Source organism: Gracilinanus agilis, chromosome 2, assembly GCF_016433145.1.
Source record: "Gracilinanus agilis isolate LMUSP501 chromosome 2, AgileGrace, whole genome shotgun sequence".
Taxonomy (NCBI): Eukaryota; Metazoa; Chordata; class Mammalia; order Didelphimorphia; family Didelphidae; genus Gracilinanus; species Gracilinanus agilis.
In genome coordinates, this window is record NC_058131.1 from 334,623,302 (window position 1) to 334,641,777 (window position 18,476).

The 18,476-nt window shown below is 41.1% G+C and overlaps 1 protein-coding gene across 4 annotated transcripts in view; it reads right to left on the minus strand.

The window, feature by feature from the left end:
• BCL2L1 (BCL2 like 1) overlaps positions 1–18,476 on the minus strand; it is a 46,314-nt gene that overhangs the window by 11,515 nt on the left and 16,323 nt on the right. Inside the window, exon 2 of one of the 4 annotated variants that reach the window (XM_044664290.1) lies at positions 5,430–5,468. The exons of the other annotated variants lie outside the window; for them this stretch is intronic. Within the exon in view, the coding sequence (XP_044520225.1) occupies positions 5,436–5,468 (33 nt within the window). The 3' untranslated portion in view covers positions 5,430–5,435. Of the gene's footprint in view, positions 1–5,429; positions 5,469–18,476 lie in introns of those variants that run through there. 4 annotated transcript variants of the gene reach the window in all.

Consider the following 18,476-nt stretch of genomic DNA (forward strand, 5'->3'; position numbering starts at 1 on the left):
AGGCAAGTTGGGATATTTTCAGTCACCTTTATCTGATGGAAAATGTTTGGAATTCCTGAGCTGATGGTAATAGCTCTGGAACCCACAGATACCAGCAAATCTTTGTTAACACCATTCTCTTTCCCAAGCCTCATCACTTCTTTTTGTCAAACAAACAAAAAACCCCTCAAAATTAGGGAGCATTGAGAGAGGCTCAAAATATTGCATTTCCTACATTCCAGCTTCTACCAACCTTCTGATTCCTTCTCCTCTGGCTTGTTTTTCCCTTGAAGACGAAGAAACAGAGATGTCTAAGATAGGAAGGAAGGTCCCTTGCATGTCAAGAGTCAGTGTAATCAGTAGGCCAACCAGAGTAAGGTTCACTGTTTACAGCCCATTAGCAACAAACAACTTGTGGATGGTTTGTTTCCCAAGGCCATCAAAGCTTCCCTGGCTCACACATGATATTACACTCCCTTAGTCACATTCTGTCCCTACAGGTTGTCACAGAAATGAGAGATCAACTTGGTTTTACAGATAAGGAAGCTGAGGCACAGAACTGTTTAGGAATTGGGGGAAATTAGAGAAGACTTCCTGACAATGAGGATATTTGAATTAGGCCTTGAAAAATAGACTTAGTGGGAAAATACAGTCATATGATCTGGATTCTACTTTCATCTCAGTTTGACTGAAGTGACTAAATGATGTAGGGCAAGTTACTTAAACTATTCCAGCTCCAGATTACTTAGTATTAAAATAGAATGTCGGGGGCAGCTGGGTAGCTCAGTGGATTGAGAGCCAGGCCTAGAGACGGGAGGTCCTAGGTTCAAATCCAGCCTCAGACACTTCCCAGCTGTGTGACCCTGGGCAAGTCACTTGACCCCCATTGCCTACCCTTACCACTCTTCCACCTATAAGTCAATACACAGAAGTTAAGGGTTTAAAATTAAAAAAAAAAAAAAATAGAATGTAAATTGCTTCTCAGGAAGAACTATTTGGTTTTTTACCTTCTATCGCTACAGTGCCTAGCACACAGTAAGAGCTCGCTCAATAGGTGTTTGTTGAAGTAAAGAGGTAGGGAAAAAATGGCTTAAACCTGCTACTGAGCTCTCTACTAGCTAACCTGGTGAACCCAATTAATTCATCTCTCTGTATTTCCATTTCCTCCTCCTACAAATGAACCCACTCATCTGGGGGGCTGGAGAGGAGAAGAGAGGAAGGGGTTTGGACTAGCTGATCTTCTTTAACATATATTCCATCCCTAATGGTTGATTAATTAGTGACAGAGGGCAGAGAGGAACCAAGGATTTTCAATTTCCAGCCCAATTTGGAACCTCCCAGTCCCAGATACTTATTATTTTAAGTCAGACATAGAAAACACTGGCTTCCCAAACGTCTAAAGAAAATACTAAAACTTTTATGTTAAAACAGATTATGCGTCGGCTATTGGGGGGGGTGGGTGGGGAAGTGAGGGTGGTGGTGAAGGGGAAAGTAAGAGCATGAATCATGTAACCATGTTAACTATTCTAAAAAATAAAAATTATTAAAGGAAAAAAAAACAGATTATGAAGGGCAGCTGGGTAACTCAGTGGATTGAGACTCAGGCCTAGAGATGGGAGGTCCTAGGTTCAAATCTGGCCTCAGACACTTCCCAGCTGTGTGACACTGGGCAAGTCACTTGACTCCCATTGCCCACCCTTTCCACTCTTCCACCTAGGAGCCAATACACAGAAGTTAAGGGTTTAAAAAAACAAAAACAATAAAATAAAACAGATTATGAAAGTGAGAAATTGGTGACAAGAGAACAACAACCGATCCTATTATCTTGCCCAGACTGGAAATGCAAAAGCTTCCCAAAGGCCCAGTTCTGCTGGGCTAGGTCAGCATAGGAACTTTGAACTGCTCCACTTTTGAACTGGGCTGGTTTGCCCCACCTGAAGCAAGCTGACAATTCCTGAAGCCAGGAGCTCACCACGTTAATATCTACTTGGTGTTGATGCCTCTCAGTTTAGCCCACTACATCTCAGAACTCCCAAACTCAAGAAATTGGCCAGATTTCCCAGCAGCAGTTATATTTCATCTGTCTAGTTCCCTTCACTCGTGGGGTTCATATAGCTTCTTTTGTGGACTAATGCAACTAGCTTTATTAACTGACCTCCCCAAACCCAGTGGATCCTTTCTCCAACCTATATTGTCCACACAGCTGCCAAACTGATATTTCCAAACTTCAAGCCAACCACGTGGGGCCCAAGGGCAGCAATGCACCCCCCTCCACTCTACCTTCTAGAATCCCATCATCATTCAAGGTTTAGCTTGGGTGCGCCTTCCCACAGAAAGCCTATGGTGAACCCCTCTAGTAGCCGATCATGGTACCTTCCTCTGTACAAATAATTTGGTATTTAATTGCTGGTGTGTGTTATTTTGCCCCTAATGGAACATAAGCTCCCTGAGAGTAGCTATTATTTCTTTGCCTGTGAGCCCCTAACATCAAGCACAGTACATTTAATCGGAGATTAATAAACGCTTGTTGAATGAATTGAGCAGATAGGTTTTAATATTCTCCATTCTAAAGTGCCCCTTGGCTCTAATACTCTTCCAGGTCCAACATTCTATGGGGCTGAGGGACAGTTAATGGAAGAGGTGGCAAATGTAGGTAATCCTAGTGCATGTGGAGGAGGTGACTTTTAGCCATGTAGTGCCAACATAGTTTCACTCAGTTCCCACTCTCCTTGCCTTTTTCCACAGTGTTTAGAGGAACTCTAAAGTAAGTCACTTTGATCATTAATTATCTTTTTCAGAAGGTGAACAAGGGAAGGTAAGGCTATTAGCTAACCGTTGTGGGATGACTGGTCCTGTCTATGGAATCACAGGAAGAATTATGCAAGCTACACTTTGGGGCTTTCAGATATTTCCTTACAGTCCCAGCAAACTATGGAAAGTACAACAGTGCAATTCCTGTTAGCTTTATGGTAGCAAAAAACAACTTGCCAGCTAGGCTTCAAAGTCACAGATAAGAAAAGAAAGGATCTATCAGGCAAGGGGAGAGAAAAGATGCATATAACTCATGGTCAACCCCCCCTTTTATGGTTCACCACCACAGGGCTCACAGACTCCTACATGGGTTTACTCTGAAAGAAAAATTTAAAGGCTGGAAAGTCTTTAGAAGTAATCTAATAATAATTCTTTTGACTCTCTCTCTACACACACATATTCTCATTTAACCTGAGTTATGAGAAACAAAAGAATAGAGCTCTCCTGGTGGGGATGGCTAGGCTAGGTGGCAAGGAGCCTAAAGGGCTGATAATGCCCTCCTCCAAGCCAGGCAAAGAGCCAGGGGGCATTGCTGACAAGAACAAAAGCCTGCCGAATTAGTATACCAGGACTGCCGAGTCCTCTGGGGCTCTTGTCGTGGGGAACGGGCATGCACAAACCTGCAGGTGAAGTCCTGGGAGGCCAGACAGCTGAGAGTAGAAATGAAAACAGGGTTGGTCCCAAAGGAAACATCTTCCACCCCACAAACACCAGACAGCTGTGGGGGGATGGGAACGGGGTAGGTTTGGCAGAGAAGGAGTAAGGAGGAAAGCAGACCAGTCCATAGAGAGAGTGGCTAGCTTCTACATAAAGGTCCTGTCTATTTGCCACTGAGCCAAGGTAGTATTCAGGCACCTTCCTGGTTTCTCCCAATTCACTCAGATGGCTCTGACTACAGCCAGGAGGCATGGCCAGTACTAAAGCTATAGATGATATTGGTACAAATTACCAATTAGGAGAAGAGAAGCCTAAAACCATCACCTTTAACAAAAGACCTGACATTCTAGATCTCTCTTCCTTTGCTCACCCCTGTCCCCATGGCAGACAACCCAGATTCTTTTGCCTATTCCTGATGTGATCTGCTCGCTTGACCCGTTCTTTGATTGCTCAGTCCAAAGGCCAGGTCTCCCATAGGTGTTAGCCCATGTTGCTGCAGGTGCAGAGGGCTATTAAGTTGGGCTGGTTATAACTGTCATGCCCACGATAGATGTGCTCCAACTCCATGGTTGACTACCTTCAAAGATAAATATCAGGGATTTCAGTTTGCTTTTCCTCAGTACCTCAGTCCAGAGTGGGTTAGGGGATCCAATAGCTTTAGTGCAAGTATCACAGGAAAGAAGCTGAGCTGGGCTCCCAAAGTGGGGGGTGGAGAGTATAACCGAATGACTAGCCTAGATCTACTTCCACAGTTTCCCATTTTTTTCCTTCCTTTGGGGGATTCCCTCACTAAAGAAGCCAACTGAATGGGGAATGGCTCAACAGGTTGTAGTACAAGGAAGGGAATAAGCATTTATTCAGCACTTAAAACATGTCAGGCACTGAGGAAACTGAGGCAAACAGTAGGAGGTCTGTTCTGAACTCTGGTCTTTCTGACTCCAGCCCTGGGGCTCTATCTATCTCAAAGTATAAGAATATAAAGGATTATTATTGTACTATAAGTAATGGCAAATGTGATGAATATAGAAGGGGAAACCTGTCATGAACTGAAGCAAAGTGAAGTGGAACCAGAAAAACAATTTACATGGTAACTATAACAACATAAAAGGAAAGAACAACCAAAAAAATAAATAGTATTGGGAAGGCAGCTAAGTGGCTTAGTGGATAGAGCATGGCCTGGAGACATTCAGGGTTCAAACTTGACCTCGGACACATTCTAGCTGTGTGTCCCTGGGCAAGTCACTTAACCCTAAAATTGCCTAACTCTCAACCCTCATCTACCCTGGAACTGACACTTAGTATCAATTTTAAGATAGAAGTTAAGGATTTAAAACAATAATAATAATATTGGGAAATTATTATAACCAAATTTGGCCCCAAAGAAAAACTATGATAAGGAAACTTCTTTCTTTTCAGAAATGGGGACTATGGGTGTAGAACACTACAAATAAGCCATTTTTTGAGGTGTTGGTTAGTTTTATAAAAGGTTTCTCCCCTACTCTTTGATAAAGAAAGGCTCTAGGGAGAGCTATAATAATGTAAATGTAAATAATATAGAAACAAAAGGCAACCAATGCAAATTTCCAAACAACAACAACAACAACAAAAAAAAACCACCTGCCTTTAAGGCCTGGGTATTTCAGCCTACTACCTTTCCCCAAAGGTATCAAAATTTCATAGGAATTCCAACTAGGAAAGACCATAGAGATCATGGAGTCCAGGCCCTGTATTCAGAGATGAAGAAAATAGGTTCAGAAATGTGAAATAACTTGCCAACGGTCACAATGAAAACAGAGCCGGTTTTAGCAGGGTTAATGTTCAAACCAGAGTTCTTTTTCCTCTACAGAAGGCTCTTCATATGGCATTTCTTTGGATTCTAGATACTTCTGGGTTTTTTGTTCTTGATGGAATAGCATGGTGATTTGGGAATGAAGAGGCCTGGGTCTGAGCTAATTCTGTCATTAACTCACTGTGTGACTTGGGGCAATTCACTTCATCCCTCTAAATTTCATTTCCTCCATCTGTAATTAGAGATAAAACATATTTACTACAAGTTAAAATGCTTTAAATTTTTTTTGGAAGTACTATATAGGGGGCAGCTGGGTGGCTCAGTGGATTGAAAGCAAGGTCTAGAGACAGGAGGTCCTGGGTTCAAATCTGACCTCAGCCACTTCCCAGCTATGTGACCCTGGGTAAGTCACTTAACCCTAGTTCTTAACTAGTTGTTGCCTTGCCTAGTCCTTACCACTCTTCAATACACAGTATTAATTCTAAGACAGAAGGTTAGAGTTTTTTAAAAAAAAGCACTATATGATAATGGCTATCATTTTTTTGTCTTTCAATGGATGGGGGAAGAAGTGCTAGAGGGAGAGAATTTAGAACGGAAAATAAAAACAAATAAAATTTTAAAGTACTAATACAAATGTATAGTCTGTTTCTTTCATAACAGATGTTCGTTCTACAGCCTTTCCCAGGTTTTCAGAGCATCTCTTATCCTCTCTTGACCTCTATGGTTTCTTCTAGATATGACTGTCTTTGTTCCAAGTTCTCTTTTGCCTTTGGCATTTTAAGACCAGGACTATGCATACTGATACCAAAGGAGATACATCTTTAAACTATGTAAAACCATACCTCTTATGACCTGCAGATGACACTATGGGAACTACTTGTTTAATTGGTTGCTTAAAGCACATGTATAAAGACAGAAGGAAGGGCAGGTAACTGGATGAATATTAAAATATGGCAGAGTCCTATAAGAATTGTTTCAGGAACACTAATGCTGAGAATGAGCCTGGCAAAGAAAGCCAATGCCAAAAAAAAGGAAGGTGTCATTGTGGCAGATATGTAGGGAGAAAAAACAGGAGGCTACAAGAAGAGTCAGTACAACTTCAGGAGGGAGGTTGGAAAGAATGGAATGAAAACAGCAAATGGTGGAGATAAGTAAAGCTGCTCAATTCATTTTTTCATTTACCAAGAGGAATAATCTTTGAATTGGAAAAGTATGAACAAAAATAGCTCAAAGAGTGTTGAAACCTAAAATATTGTTTTAAGTTTCAAAAATAAGAAAAAAAAATCGAAATTTATAGACTGATGAGTTGGACTTTGCTTTTGGGTAAAACTATAGAACATGTTACTAAAGAGGTAGTGAATATTCGTAGAGAAAAGGAAGTGATCAGAGAGAATCAGTATAGCTTCATTAAGAAAAAGGTAGGTCAGACTAGCCTCATTTCCTTTTTGAGCCGATTACTAGACTAAACAATCATAGAAATGAAACAGAAACCTTTACCTAGATTTCAGCAGACATTTGAACGAAAATTAGCAAAATATCAATGGAGAAAGGATAGAGAATATGGATTAGAAAAATAGTAGAGGTAAGTGGATCCAGAAATCATTGAATGGAAGAATTATCATATCTGTCAATGTCATCTTCGAAGAGGAGTGGCTCGGGCTGAGTGATGTGTTTCTTATCTATGACTTGGATAAAAGTATCGACAACATGTCTATCAAATTTATAAACAATACAAAACTGGAGATAAATTACCTCATTATTTGAAAAAATCAAGATCTAAACATGGTTAAAACTGGTAATTTTAGTAACGAGAAAAATTCAGTAAAGCAGAGTGGGTCTAAGAAAACAGGACACTGAAGAAATGGGAGGCCAGGGTAGAGAAGACAACTGTGAACCATGCATTAAACTTATTATGAAGGGGAGAAGAGTTAACTTGGAAGTCTGCAGATGAAAGTAATAGGGCTATGAATAGGATGGAGTACACTATAAAAGAGGAGACTGGGAAATAAGGAGTATGCCAACTCTTCCTCTTGGCCTTGGGCTTCAAGGGGTAAGAGAGGACAGACAGTCAGCTTTGGAAAGGATGTCAAGAAATGTATCTTCAGAAGTTAGGTTTCAGTGAGCACCAAAAGATCTCTGAAGGTGAAATGAAGCAATCTTATATGAAGGGGAATTCATTGATAATAGAGAGATTTCCAAAAAATTATATAGTGAAAAGGGAGGACAGGAAGTGACAGCTAAGTTTATAAAAATGTGTATATTGTAAAAGGGTATGGTGGGGAGGGGTAATTGGTGCAGCAGCAGCTGGTATTCATTGCCTTTCTGATAATCCCTGGCATCCCTCATTCTAGACCAGGTGGCATATCAGGGGCAATCCTGGGAATGGTAGCTTGGGGGCCAGGTGAGGGAGTGAGACAGGAAGACTTCTCCCTGCTGGGGGATGAAATGTGGAGTGGAGGGAGGAAATACATTCAACAGATGTCAGCATGCGGGACAAAATCCTAGTTGCATTGTTCTGGCTCAGTTCAAAAATTGCCTTGCCAAGCTAAACTGGGCCAAATCTAAAAAGATGAAATTTAATGTGGACAAATGCTAAGTCTTACATTTGTAGCCAAAAAATTAACTTTATAAGAACAAAATGGTGGCGTTGTGGCTAGATAGCAGTTTGTCTTAAAAAGATGACAGTCTAATGGTTTAGTTCAGTATGGATCAACAGTGCATTGAGAGGGAGGATATCCAGGCCAAAATGGGGCAGTCCTGGACACAGTCCTGATTAGACTGCATCAGAACACTAGATCTAGTGTAAAGCAGCAACACATTTTTGGAAAGACCTTTATATTCAAGAGCATCAAAATGAGAACCACCATGGAAAAGGACCTTGACAGGTAAAAGAGAAAGCTTCCTAACCTCTCTGGGTTATCCATTCCATGGAGTTCACTCCTAGCACCCTTCTTGGCCTCCTATAGCTCTACCTATACCAGTTGCCTTGTTTGCATTTGCCTTTGAATGGATACCCTCCTCCCCTTTCCAGTTCAAGGTTGAGATGATAATAATGTACCTTACCTCATTCCTCAATAATTAACAAATAGCCACCCCATCATGTCCCTCCCAACCCCATGATTCTGAACTCCAAGTTGTCACTGTTCAAACCCCATTCTCTGTCACCTATTGCCCCATCTCTTATTCCCATCTCCCTCAATTCAATCTCCCCTCACAGTATTTTCCTCTAAAGCTACTCATCCCTTCCACCATGCATTCTGTTAGACTTTACCTCTCTGCCTGCTCCAAAGCATCTTGGAACTTTCCTGGCCACTGTTTCCAGCATTGGGTACTTTTAAACTCATACCTGCTATCCCCCTATTGGTCCTGGTGGAGGACAAGAGATACTCCTTGCTCCCTAATCACCACTTCGAGGCTTTCCCTCCATCACCAAGACTCAGTAACCATTCTTCCTTTGAGATTTATTCAATCTATATCTGTTACCTGATCAAGACTGACTTCCAGTTACCATTTGGTTCTGCTCTTTTCATTTTTTTTTTTAATCATTTCCCCCCATTGGGAATTTAGTATCTCTTTTTTGTCTCTGCCTCATGGAATCTCTAGCTTTCTCTAAAATCTCAATCAGCTGATTTTAGAGGATGACTCTTGATCATTCCTATGATTGATGATCTCTTCCTCTGAAATCACTTTTGATTACATTATATTTCCTTGTATATATACTGTATCCCACTTCCTTACAATGTAAGCCTTTTTTTTTTTTTTAAACCCTTACCTTCTTCGGTCTTGGGGTCAATACTGTGTATTGGCTCCAAGGCAAAAAGAGTGGTAAGGGCTAGGCAATGGGGGTTAAGTGACTTGCACAGGGTCACACAGCTAGAGTGTCTGAGATCAGGTTTGAACCTAGGACCTCTCATCTCTAGGCCTGACTCTCAATCCACTGAGCTACCCAGCGGCCCCCACGTAAGCCTCTTGAAGGCAGAGACTACTTCAATTTTTGTCTATGTACACTCAATGACTAGGAAAGTGATTCTCAAAAATAATAAATCTGTCAAATGTTCAAAAAAAAAAAGACTGATTTCCAGGTCATACCCTTTGATCTTGCCATCATCAAGTGTTCCCTTTCCAAATTCATGATCTCCAAAATTTCATCACTCATAAATTGCTGCGATTCCACCTTTACCTCTGTCTTGCAACCCTGTCATCAGTCCTGAAACAAGCCTTCCAATCTTTCCATCCTTCGGGTCTTTCCCTGCACCAGTTACACTCTTCTCCGTTCTCCATCTTGACCACTAGGTGAACCAGTTTAACTCTAGAATGCTGTCTCTAATCCCTTGCTGCCTTATCTTATTGCCAATTTTGTCCTTCTAAGCCTCAGTCTTGGATCACTTCCTATGATCTGCTAACAACATGTTGCTGAATGGAGCTAGAGAAAATCATTTAAGTCCACCACGAATTTATGTTACATAATCTCACTTGAATCTTCACTGTGGCAAGGCAATCCTTTCACACTTCCTTAACTCATTATAGCCTACTCACTATAGCAATTTTTCCAAACTTTGTCATTCCTCCCTAAATTGCCAATTGCTCTCCCTCTTCTCATTCAACTCAGAACCTTGGATTAAATTTTACTGGGGAAAAAAAAATGTATTCACTTGCTGAGAGCTCCATCTTCTTTGCTTCTCATCTCACGTCACTCAGATGCTTCTGCTGCTAGCTCCTCCTTTGCCCTATGTCTCACATGAAGAGGTGGCCCTTCTCTTTGCCAAGGCCAACCCCATTATATATATAAGTGATATAAGTGATGTTATTCCATCCTGTCTTCTCTAGAAGACTTCTTCCTCTCTCATTTTCTCTCAATTTGTCTGACTCCTCCCTTGCTGCCTACAAAATGCCTATACCTTATATATATCAAAAAAAATCCCTTACTTGATCCATTCAACCCACTATTGCCTCATATCCCTCTTCCCTTCAGTGGAGAAAGGGTTTGAGAAGGTCATTTGACACCTCTTCATCCTTCTCTACCACTCCTCTCTAGATTTTTGTGATATTATCCTCTCCAGATTCTTCTCCCTTTCTGAATGTTCCTTCTCAATCTTCTTTGTTGGATGTTCATTCTGGTCACACCAGATAATTATGTCTCCTCCTAAGACTGTGTCCTGAGACTCTTCTTCTCTATGCTATTTTGCTTAGTGATCTCATTGTTTCCTATGGATTCAATTATCATCTCTATGTAGATGATTTTTAAATCTACCTGTCCAGCTCTGAATTCTCTCCAGATCTCCAATTTCACATCGCCAACAGCTTTGAACCAGATGTTCTGTACACATCTTAAGCTCAGTAAGACTAAAACTAAATTCACAATTGTTTCTCAAGTCCTCTTCTCTTTCCAACTTTTCTATTACTGTAGAGGGATACAGTATTCTCCTTCTCATCCAAGCTCTCAACTTAGGTGTTATCCTCACTGTCACCTCCCATTTTCAATCTGTTGCCAAGGCCTGTTGTTTCTACTTCAAAACAGCTCTCATGTACTCTCCATTTTCTTCTCCAACACTATCACTGCCCTAGTGCAGGCTCTCATCACCTCACACCTGGATTATTACAATAATCTGCTGGTTGATCTCTCTTCCTTAAATCTCTTCCCATTCCAATCCGACCTCCATTTGGCTGGCAAAATGACTTTCCTAAATCACAGATCTGTCACCATCACCCTTTACTCAATAAACTCCAGTAGCTCCCTATTTGAAATTTTGTTTGACTTTTAAAGTCCTTCGTACCCTGAATCTTTCCTACTTGCCCAATCTTCTTATGTTGTACTCTTCTATATAGTGATTCTGGACTTGCTTTTCCTCCCACAAAACACACCACCTCCCAACTCGGGGATATTTTTACTGGCTCTCTCTTGGAACTCTCTTCCTCTGTCTGCTGGCTTCCCTTCAAGTCCCAGATAAAATTCTACCTTCTATGGGAAACCTTTCCCAATTCTCCCTTAATTCTTATACCCTCCCTTTATCTGGAATACATCTTGTTTGTATAGTCATTTGCCTGGTCTCTCTTCCATCAGACTCCTTGAAAATAGGGATTTTCTTTTTCTTTTCTTGGTATCCCCAGTACTTGACATGGTGCCAGTGGTAGAGTTTCCAAGTAACTTTACCACTGGAATTGTTACCTATCAAGTCATCAAATTAAATCTAAACTTCTTGGCCAAGGCTCCAAGATTCTTATAAATGCTTTTTGACTATCTCTTTACTTCTCCCCTGAACATCTTCTATATGTCAAATGGACTACTTATTGTTTTTCCAATATGTATGAATTTTCTTCCTTCCTTGGCTTTGCTCATGCTATTCTCTCTTCCTATAATGGCTTTTCTGTTCCTCCCAAGACTGGCTTTTAGAGCTAGGAGCCTTAGAAGTCATTTAGTCTAATCCCATTATGAAATGAAGAAACTGAAGGCCTAAGAAATGAAATTGCCTGTGGTCACACAGCTAGCAATCCTTGAAAGGTTCAGATCAAATGACATCTTCTCCACAGAGCCCTCCCTGAACCCCCTAACTTAGAGATATCTCTTTATCTTCTAACCTCCCTGAACATTCTTTAGACTTGTCTTGCACTATTTGCCTCTATGTTTTATTTTCTTACTAACTCCTGTACTCTCAAGGAAAGGATCTATGGCAAATTGATCTTTGTATTCTCTTCACTACTAGAATGGAATGTGGCTCTAAACATCTCAATGATTATTTACCAAATCATCTCCTTGGAGATATGGACTGTTACTGGTGCTGAGCTCTGAAGGGTTAAATCTACCTCTTTCTTAAAAAAAAAAAAAAAAAAAAAAAATGCCCAGCAGCTGGAGCACAGGGGGAACCCTTGGCTCTGGCTAGATATGATCTGGACCAAACTCAAAATCTAGGCAGCAGTCCCCCTGAAGAGCTTCTGGATAGGTGCAACCTACAGACTAATTAACCTTTGGTGAACCATGGTTGGATCTTAGACACATGGAAAGGTCCTGTCCAAAGTTTAAGAAATGGGTCCCCCAAAAGGTCTTGCCTCATCTTCGTAGTATCAATCATGCTGCATAACAGGAATGGGGAGCAGCCTATAGTTTTGGCATAAAGCAGGAACAGTAGGATTAGCACCTGCTGGGAATAGGATTAGGATTCCTGGGACGAGCCCTTTTAATGCTCCCCAAATGCTGTCTTGCTACAGCTTTTCTCTGCCCGACAGATGGTGTCTGAGCTGCAGGGAAGAGTGGGTTTGCTTGGGGGATGGGGGCTCTGGTAGTCTGGAAACTTATGTAGAATTAGCAGATAGGAGAGAACTAGGCCAGAAGGAACCAGAAATCTTGCCTGGGCCCCTCTGTCTCATTCCCTAAGGCTAGGTCCAATATCCTTTTCTTATTACATAATGTCCTGTCATCACATGCAGGGTCATGGGAGTTAGAATGACAGTACCCTGAAGAGAAGGGGATGGAGTCCTATTAGAAGGCACAGAATAGACCCTCAAAGAATGAGAAATAATATGTCTGGGGAAAAAATACTAGAATGGAAATCAGGAAACCTGGGCCGATTCCAACTCTGTCAATAATAAGGTATGACCTCTGGCAAATTACTTCCCTGCTCTGAGCCTTAGTTTCCTCAAATGAATTTGGACTAGATGACTTCTAATAAAGTCCCTTCCAGCCTGTTCTATGTTCTATGTTTCAAGGACCCTTCCATCTCTGACATTCAATGAGAGGTCTAAGGTCCTTTCTAGCTCTAACATTTTACATTCTAATCCCTTCTAGTTCTAGCATTCTTTATTTTATATTCTAAGATTCCTTCCAGTTATGGAATTCTACAAGTCTGATATCTCATGACATATGTTAGGGGGAAGATACTACTGGTCAGAAGTTCATACTGTTTGATTATAAGGAATTTCCCCTGAGCCTTTCTTCCTACAAGTTTCTCCAGAACCCCTACCTTCTGTTTTATCCTACTCATTCTTAAAAGTCTAAATTAAGCCCTGTCTCCTACAGGAAGCTTTGCCTGACCACAGCACCCCATAAGGATTTTTCCTTCCTGATTTCTCTGAGCTAGACTGTAAGAGCCTCAAAGACACTACATGTTATATTTCTCTGAATTTCATGGAGTGTCTTATAGATAGCAGGTGCTCAGAAAAGACAGAGGGGCCCAGGCAAGATCCCATCACACAGATCCCAAAGAAAATAAAAATGTTATAGAGTTTGGAATTAGAAGGGAGTTCAAGAGGCAATCTACTCCAATCCCCTGCTTCAAACAGGCAAAATACTGTAATCCCATTTTACAATGAGGCATTGAAGCCTAGAGAGGCTAAATGCAGAATTGTCTTACAGTTGTCTGACCTCATAGACATTATCTACAAAATGTCTTATGGTTCCACAGTGGGATGGCAGTGGAAAAATAGAAAGCAAATCTTTCCTTTGGCATAGTATTCCTATTATATCATATTGCTTCTCCTATAGAACCCTTTAAGCCTGGAGCTTCCCTTCCCAGGCTAAGCCAAGTCCTCGAATTTAGAATCAATAGAATGGTATGGTGCCTACCTGGGTCCAAATGCCTGTTGTAAGCAGTGGCAGGTCACTTTCCTAAGTCACTAAACCTTAGTTTTCCTCATCAATAAAATGGGATGGGGGGAAAATATCTGTATTCCCACTTCAGAATTGTTCCATAAAATGTAAAGCACTACAAAAAAGTATTAGACTGGAGGGACTGTGCCTAACAAATATATCCTATGGCTAGGCAGGCTTCCCATTCTCTTCACTTCTAAAGAGGGAGGGAGAGAGAAACTACTCTCTGTTCCTGTTACTCAGCAGTACAATGATATCGATTCAGCCCCATGATGTCACCCCTTCCACAAAATCATGACAAGCAGCTGAGATGGGGGGTGGAGTTCAGGGAAGGAAGCTGTGGTCTAGCAGTTAAGTCTGGACATGCCTGTGGAAAGATACTAGAGTGGTGTGTGGGTCACCTGGGTAATCCTCACTGGGATCCAGGGTCATCTTCCTAACTATGGAGGCTACTTCATGGCTTGGAGTTAGGAGTTGGGGAATGGGAAGAAAAGTGGATGGCTCTGTGACCCTAGCCCAAGTTAGAACCTATAAAAATGAGTAGTGATTTACACTTTCAGAACTGATTATAGTCAATGTCATTCCAGGATTCACTCCCCCAACCCATTTCTTTTTCTAAAGCAAGGATTTTGATGCTCTTAACTTACAATATCTCTCAGAGGGTATATTAAGGGACATTTCCATTTAATAACTATGTATAAGGGAAAAAGCATTGAATTGGGAATCACAAGACCTGGGTTTGAATTCTGGCCTCAGCATTAACTCCTGGGTAGCCATGGCTTAATCACTTAACCTTTATTAACCTTGGTTTCTTACCTGTCATATAAAGGGGATGGATTAGAGGGTTATGATATGCTAGTTCTACTTGAAAATTCTATGATTTACATCCTGGGATACATTCCTATACTATTTTTATTACTTCCACCTTTAGTGATCAAGTTTCTGACAATGAAAAAGTCATCAGAAAATAGCAGTAACTATTACTATAGTACTTTAAGGACTGCCCTGGGAAGGAATTTCATTCCTATTATAGAGATGAGGAAAATGAGGCTCTTAAAGAGAGAAGAAGAATTTGTACAGGCTTACAAAGTCTGGACTAGATTTGAATCCAGATCTCCTGATTCCCCTTCCAGGGCTTTTTCAAATACACCATACTGGTTAAATGCGTTGTCTTTCCTATCATATGGCTTCCCTGGGAACATAAAAAAATCTTTTTTTATTAGTGGAAGTGTTACTGCATTTCTTTGTATGATCCCCAGTGTCCTGCACATTGCCTTACGCAGGGCATCTTCATAAACATTTAATAAATGTTTATTAAGTTCAATAAATATCAGCTGACTGGCTAGTTGATTCAGGAAAAGGAGGAGTCTTTCCCAAAAAAGGAACCTATGGATAATTCTGTCCTCTGCTCTTCTGCCCTGGAATTCCCCAGGCTTCCCTTCCTATGGCTTGGGACACTAAGGTGGAATCCCACCCCCAACCCCACATATATCTGAGACACCCTGTCCAGGTGCTCCAACAGTTTTGGTCTGGCTTCTTGCCTGTTCTTGTCCATCTCTCTCAGTTTCACTGAGTGGCTGCCAGTCTCACTCTTGCCTGCACCTGCTGCTTGCCAGTATATGAAGATTCCCGTAATTGCTTCCAGCATTTGACCTGGAATCCCTCGACAAAGACCAAAAGTTCTACTTCTGGACCATTCACTGGGATTTTTGGCTGAGATGGAGACATCTGCCTCTGGGAAATGTAGTTAGAGTAAATTTTTTAGGGTGAATTAAATGGTCCTTTCATTCTTAGTTAAGGCCAAGCAACCCAATCTAGTATCTCTACCAAGAAAACCTCAAATGGGGCTGTGATAAATTGGACAAGACTGAAATGAATGAACAGGAACAAAATGTAGAGCACTATACTAAACGGGGGGAGACTGGAGGAGGAACTTTCTAGGCTGGCCTAGGTGGAAAAAAAGAAACCTCACATCCCACAGTGCCCATAGCTGGGAAACTAGCAACAGTAGCATTCTAATAGTGCTTTAGACTTTCCAATGTGCTTGCATATCCACTCCCATTTCACCTTCCCAATGATCCTATAGGGAAGTACAGCAGGGACTTAATAAATAAGAAAAAAGAAGCAAAGACATTTCATGACTTGTCTCAGATCACAATAATGGACCAAAATACTGGTCTCAAAATGGTGAGTCCAGTGCAGAAACTGGGACACAACTTATTCTTTCAACTAGAAATCTGCTATGGAAAGACAAGTGTTCAAAACAAAACACCTCCTTGAGGGCAGAGACCATATTTTTCACTTCTGTATCCTCAATACCCAACAAGTTGTTGTTGTTGTTCAGCTGTTTTAAGTTGGGTCTGACTATGCGACCCCATTTGTTGTTTTCTTGGCAGAGACACCGGACTGATTTGGTATTTCCTTCTCCAGCTCCTTTAACAGATGAGGAAACTGAGGCAAACAAGGTTAAGTGACTTGCCCTGGGTCATCCAGCTAGTAAGGGTCTGAGGTCAGATTTTAACTTAGGATGATGAGTTTTCCTGACTTTAGGCTGAGTCCTCCATCCATTAAACCATCTAACTGCCCTAATACCTAACAGTGCTCCACAAATAAGAACTTAAAATTAGCTACTTAATCCAGCGAACCTGAATTAAACATCTACTTTATGTAGAACATAAGGGTAGTTTATGTGACCTGAAGTCAGAAAGATTCCTCTTCCTGAGTTCAAATCTGAACTCAGACACTTACTAGCTGGGTGATACTGGGCAAGTCACTTAATCCTTATTGCCTCAGATTTCTCATCTGCAAAATGAGCTAGAGGAGGAAATGGCAAACCAGTCCAGTGTCTCTACCAAGAAAACCCCAAATGGGGTCATAACGAGTTGGACACAACTGAAACGAACGAACAGCAACAAAATGTAGAGCACTATGCTAAAAGGGAGGAGGGGATATCAGGAGAAGGGGAAAAAGCAACAATAATCAGATAGATGCTAATGCTACAAGGGTCAAGGTAGATGAAGATTGAAAAAAGGTCACTGTATGGGATTTGGAGATTCAAGAACTTTGGAGAGAGCAGTTTCATTTGAATATTGGAGGCAAAAGTCACAAAATAAGGACTTGAGGAAAGCAGGTCAAATTGAACACTTTTTACCTTGCCAGCCTGATCTCACACTATTCACCCTTCAGAGTCTGTATTCTAACCAAACTAGATTTGGGACCATTCTCTGAACATATCAAGGCCTTTCAACCACAGTGCTTTGGTTTGTGCTTGTCTATATTTGGAATATCATCCTCACTTTTCAAAGTCTAGTTCACATAAAACTTTCCCCAATTCCCAAAGTTCAAAATAACTTTTTCTTTATCTGAATTACTTTGTACTCCTATACTTATATTTGTATTGTATTTATCAGGTCTCATTTCCTAGCTGAACTCTAGGTTACTTCCTACTGTTCTTGTTTCTTGGACCTCCATGCCCAGCTCAGTATATTTCATCTACCATCTTACATTTCTAGATTGCTTTACAATTAAAAAAATACCACATATACATTATTAGTTGAAGAAAGTGGGAGCGTTTAGTCTGGAAAGAGAAGGTTCAATGGAGATATATCTGTGGCCCAAGAATCTGAAGGACTGCCACAGAGAAAAGGGATTAGACTTCTGTTTGGCAAGAGATGGAAGAACCAGGAGCATGGAACAGAAGTCACAGAAGGGCAAACTTAGTTTCAATATCAGGGAAAAAAGCCAAACAATTAGGATGGTCCAAAAAAGTGAAAACCTGGCTTGGGCAGTAGTGAGTTCCCTTTTATGGGGAGTCTTCACCTCCCAGAGATAACCACTTGTCACTTATAATAGAGCCTCTTTTTGACTATGTAAGGTTGGGTTTGTAGGCCACTGAAGTCCCTTCAAATTGTAAAATTTTGTGATTCTGTGATCTCATTTGATTCTCAAATTCTCAGAGAGTCTTATCCTTTTACAGATGAAGAAATTAGATTGGAGAAAGGAAGTGACTTGCTAAAAAAATGACAAAGCAGGGACTTGAATTTACACCTTCAAATCAAATAATATCCTTTCCACTACCATCCTGCTCAAAGGGGAAGGACAGACAAAGGAAAACAGACAGGTATGAGAGCTGGGGTAGAGACTGGGTCCTTTCTAAACGTCTATTTCCCCTCGAGTCTAATAGTGTCTTGCATACAGTAGGCATTTAATAAATATTTGTTGACTGATGGGAGTTAGCAAATACACTTTACCATGAAATATTTAGGATCTTAAGCAATAGCAGATCTTCCCCAACAGAATGCTGGAGACAGACAGGCCAAGGCCCCTATTGGACTAGAAAATGGTCATTCATGGGATCATAATTTTGAGCTGGAAAGAATCTTAGAAGCCATCAAGTCCAGCTCTGTCCTTTTATAGATTGTAGATCCAGAGAAGATAAAGTGACTTTTCCCCAGAATTAGAACTCAGGCACTATGTCTTCAACACCATTTCACAGCTTGATGAAATCAAGTGGAAAGCCTTCTGTCAGCCTCAAGGTTGTAGGAGTCCTTCTGTTAAAACCCCAAGGGATAAGGTTTGTCAGCTGTGCTGGCTCCTCCTTAGAAAGAACTGGAGGGAGGGATATGTCTTTGTTCTCTCCAGGGGGGAACCAGGAATATG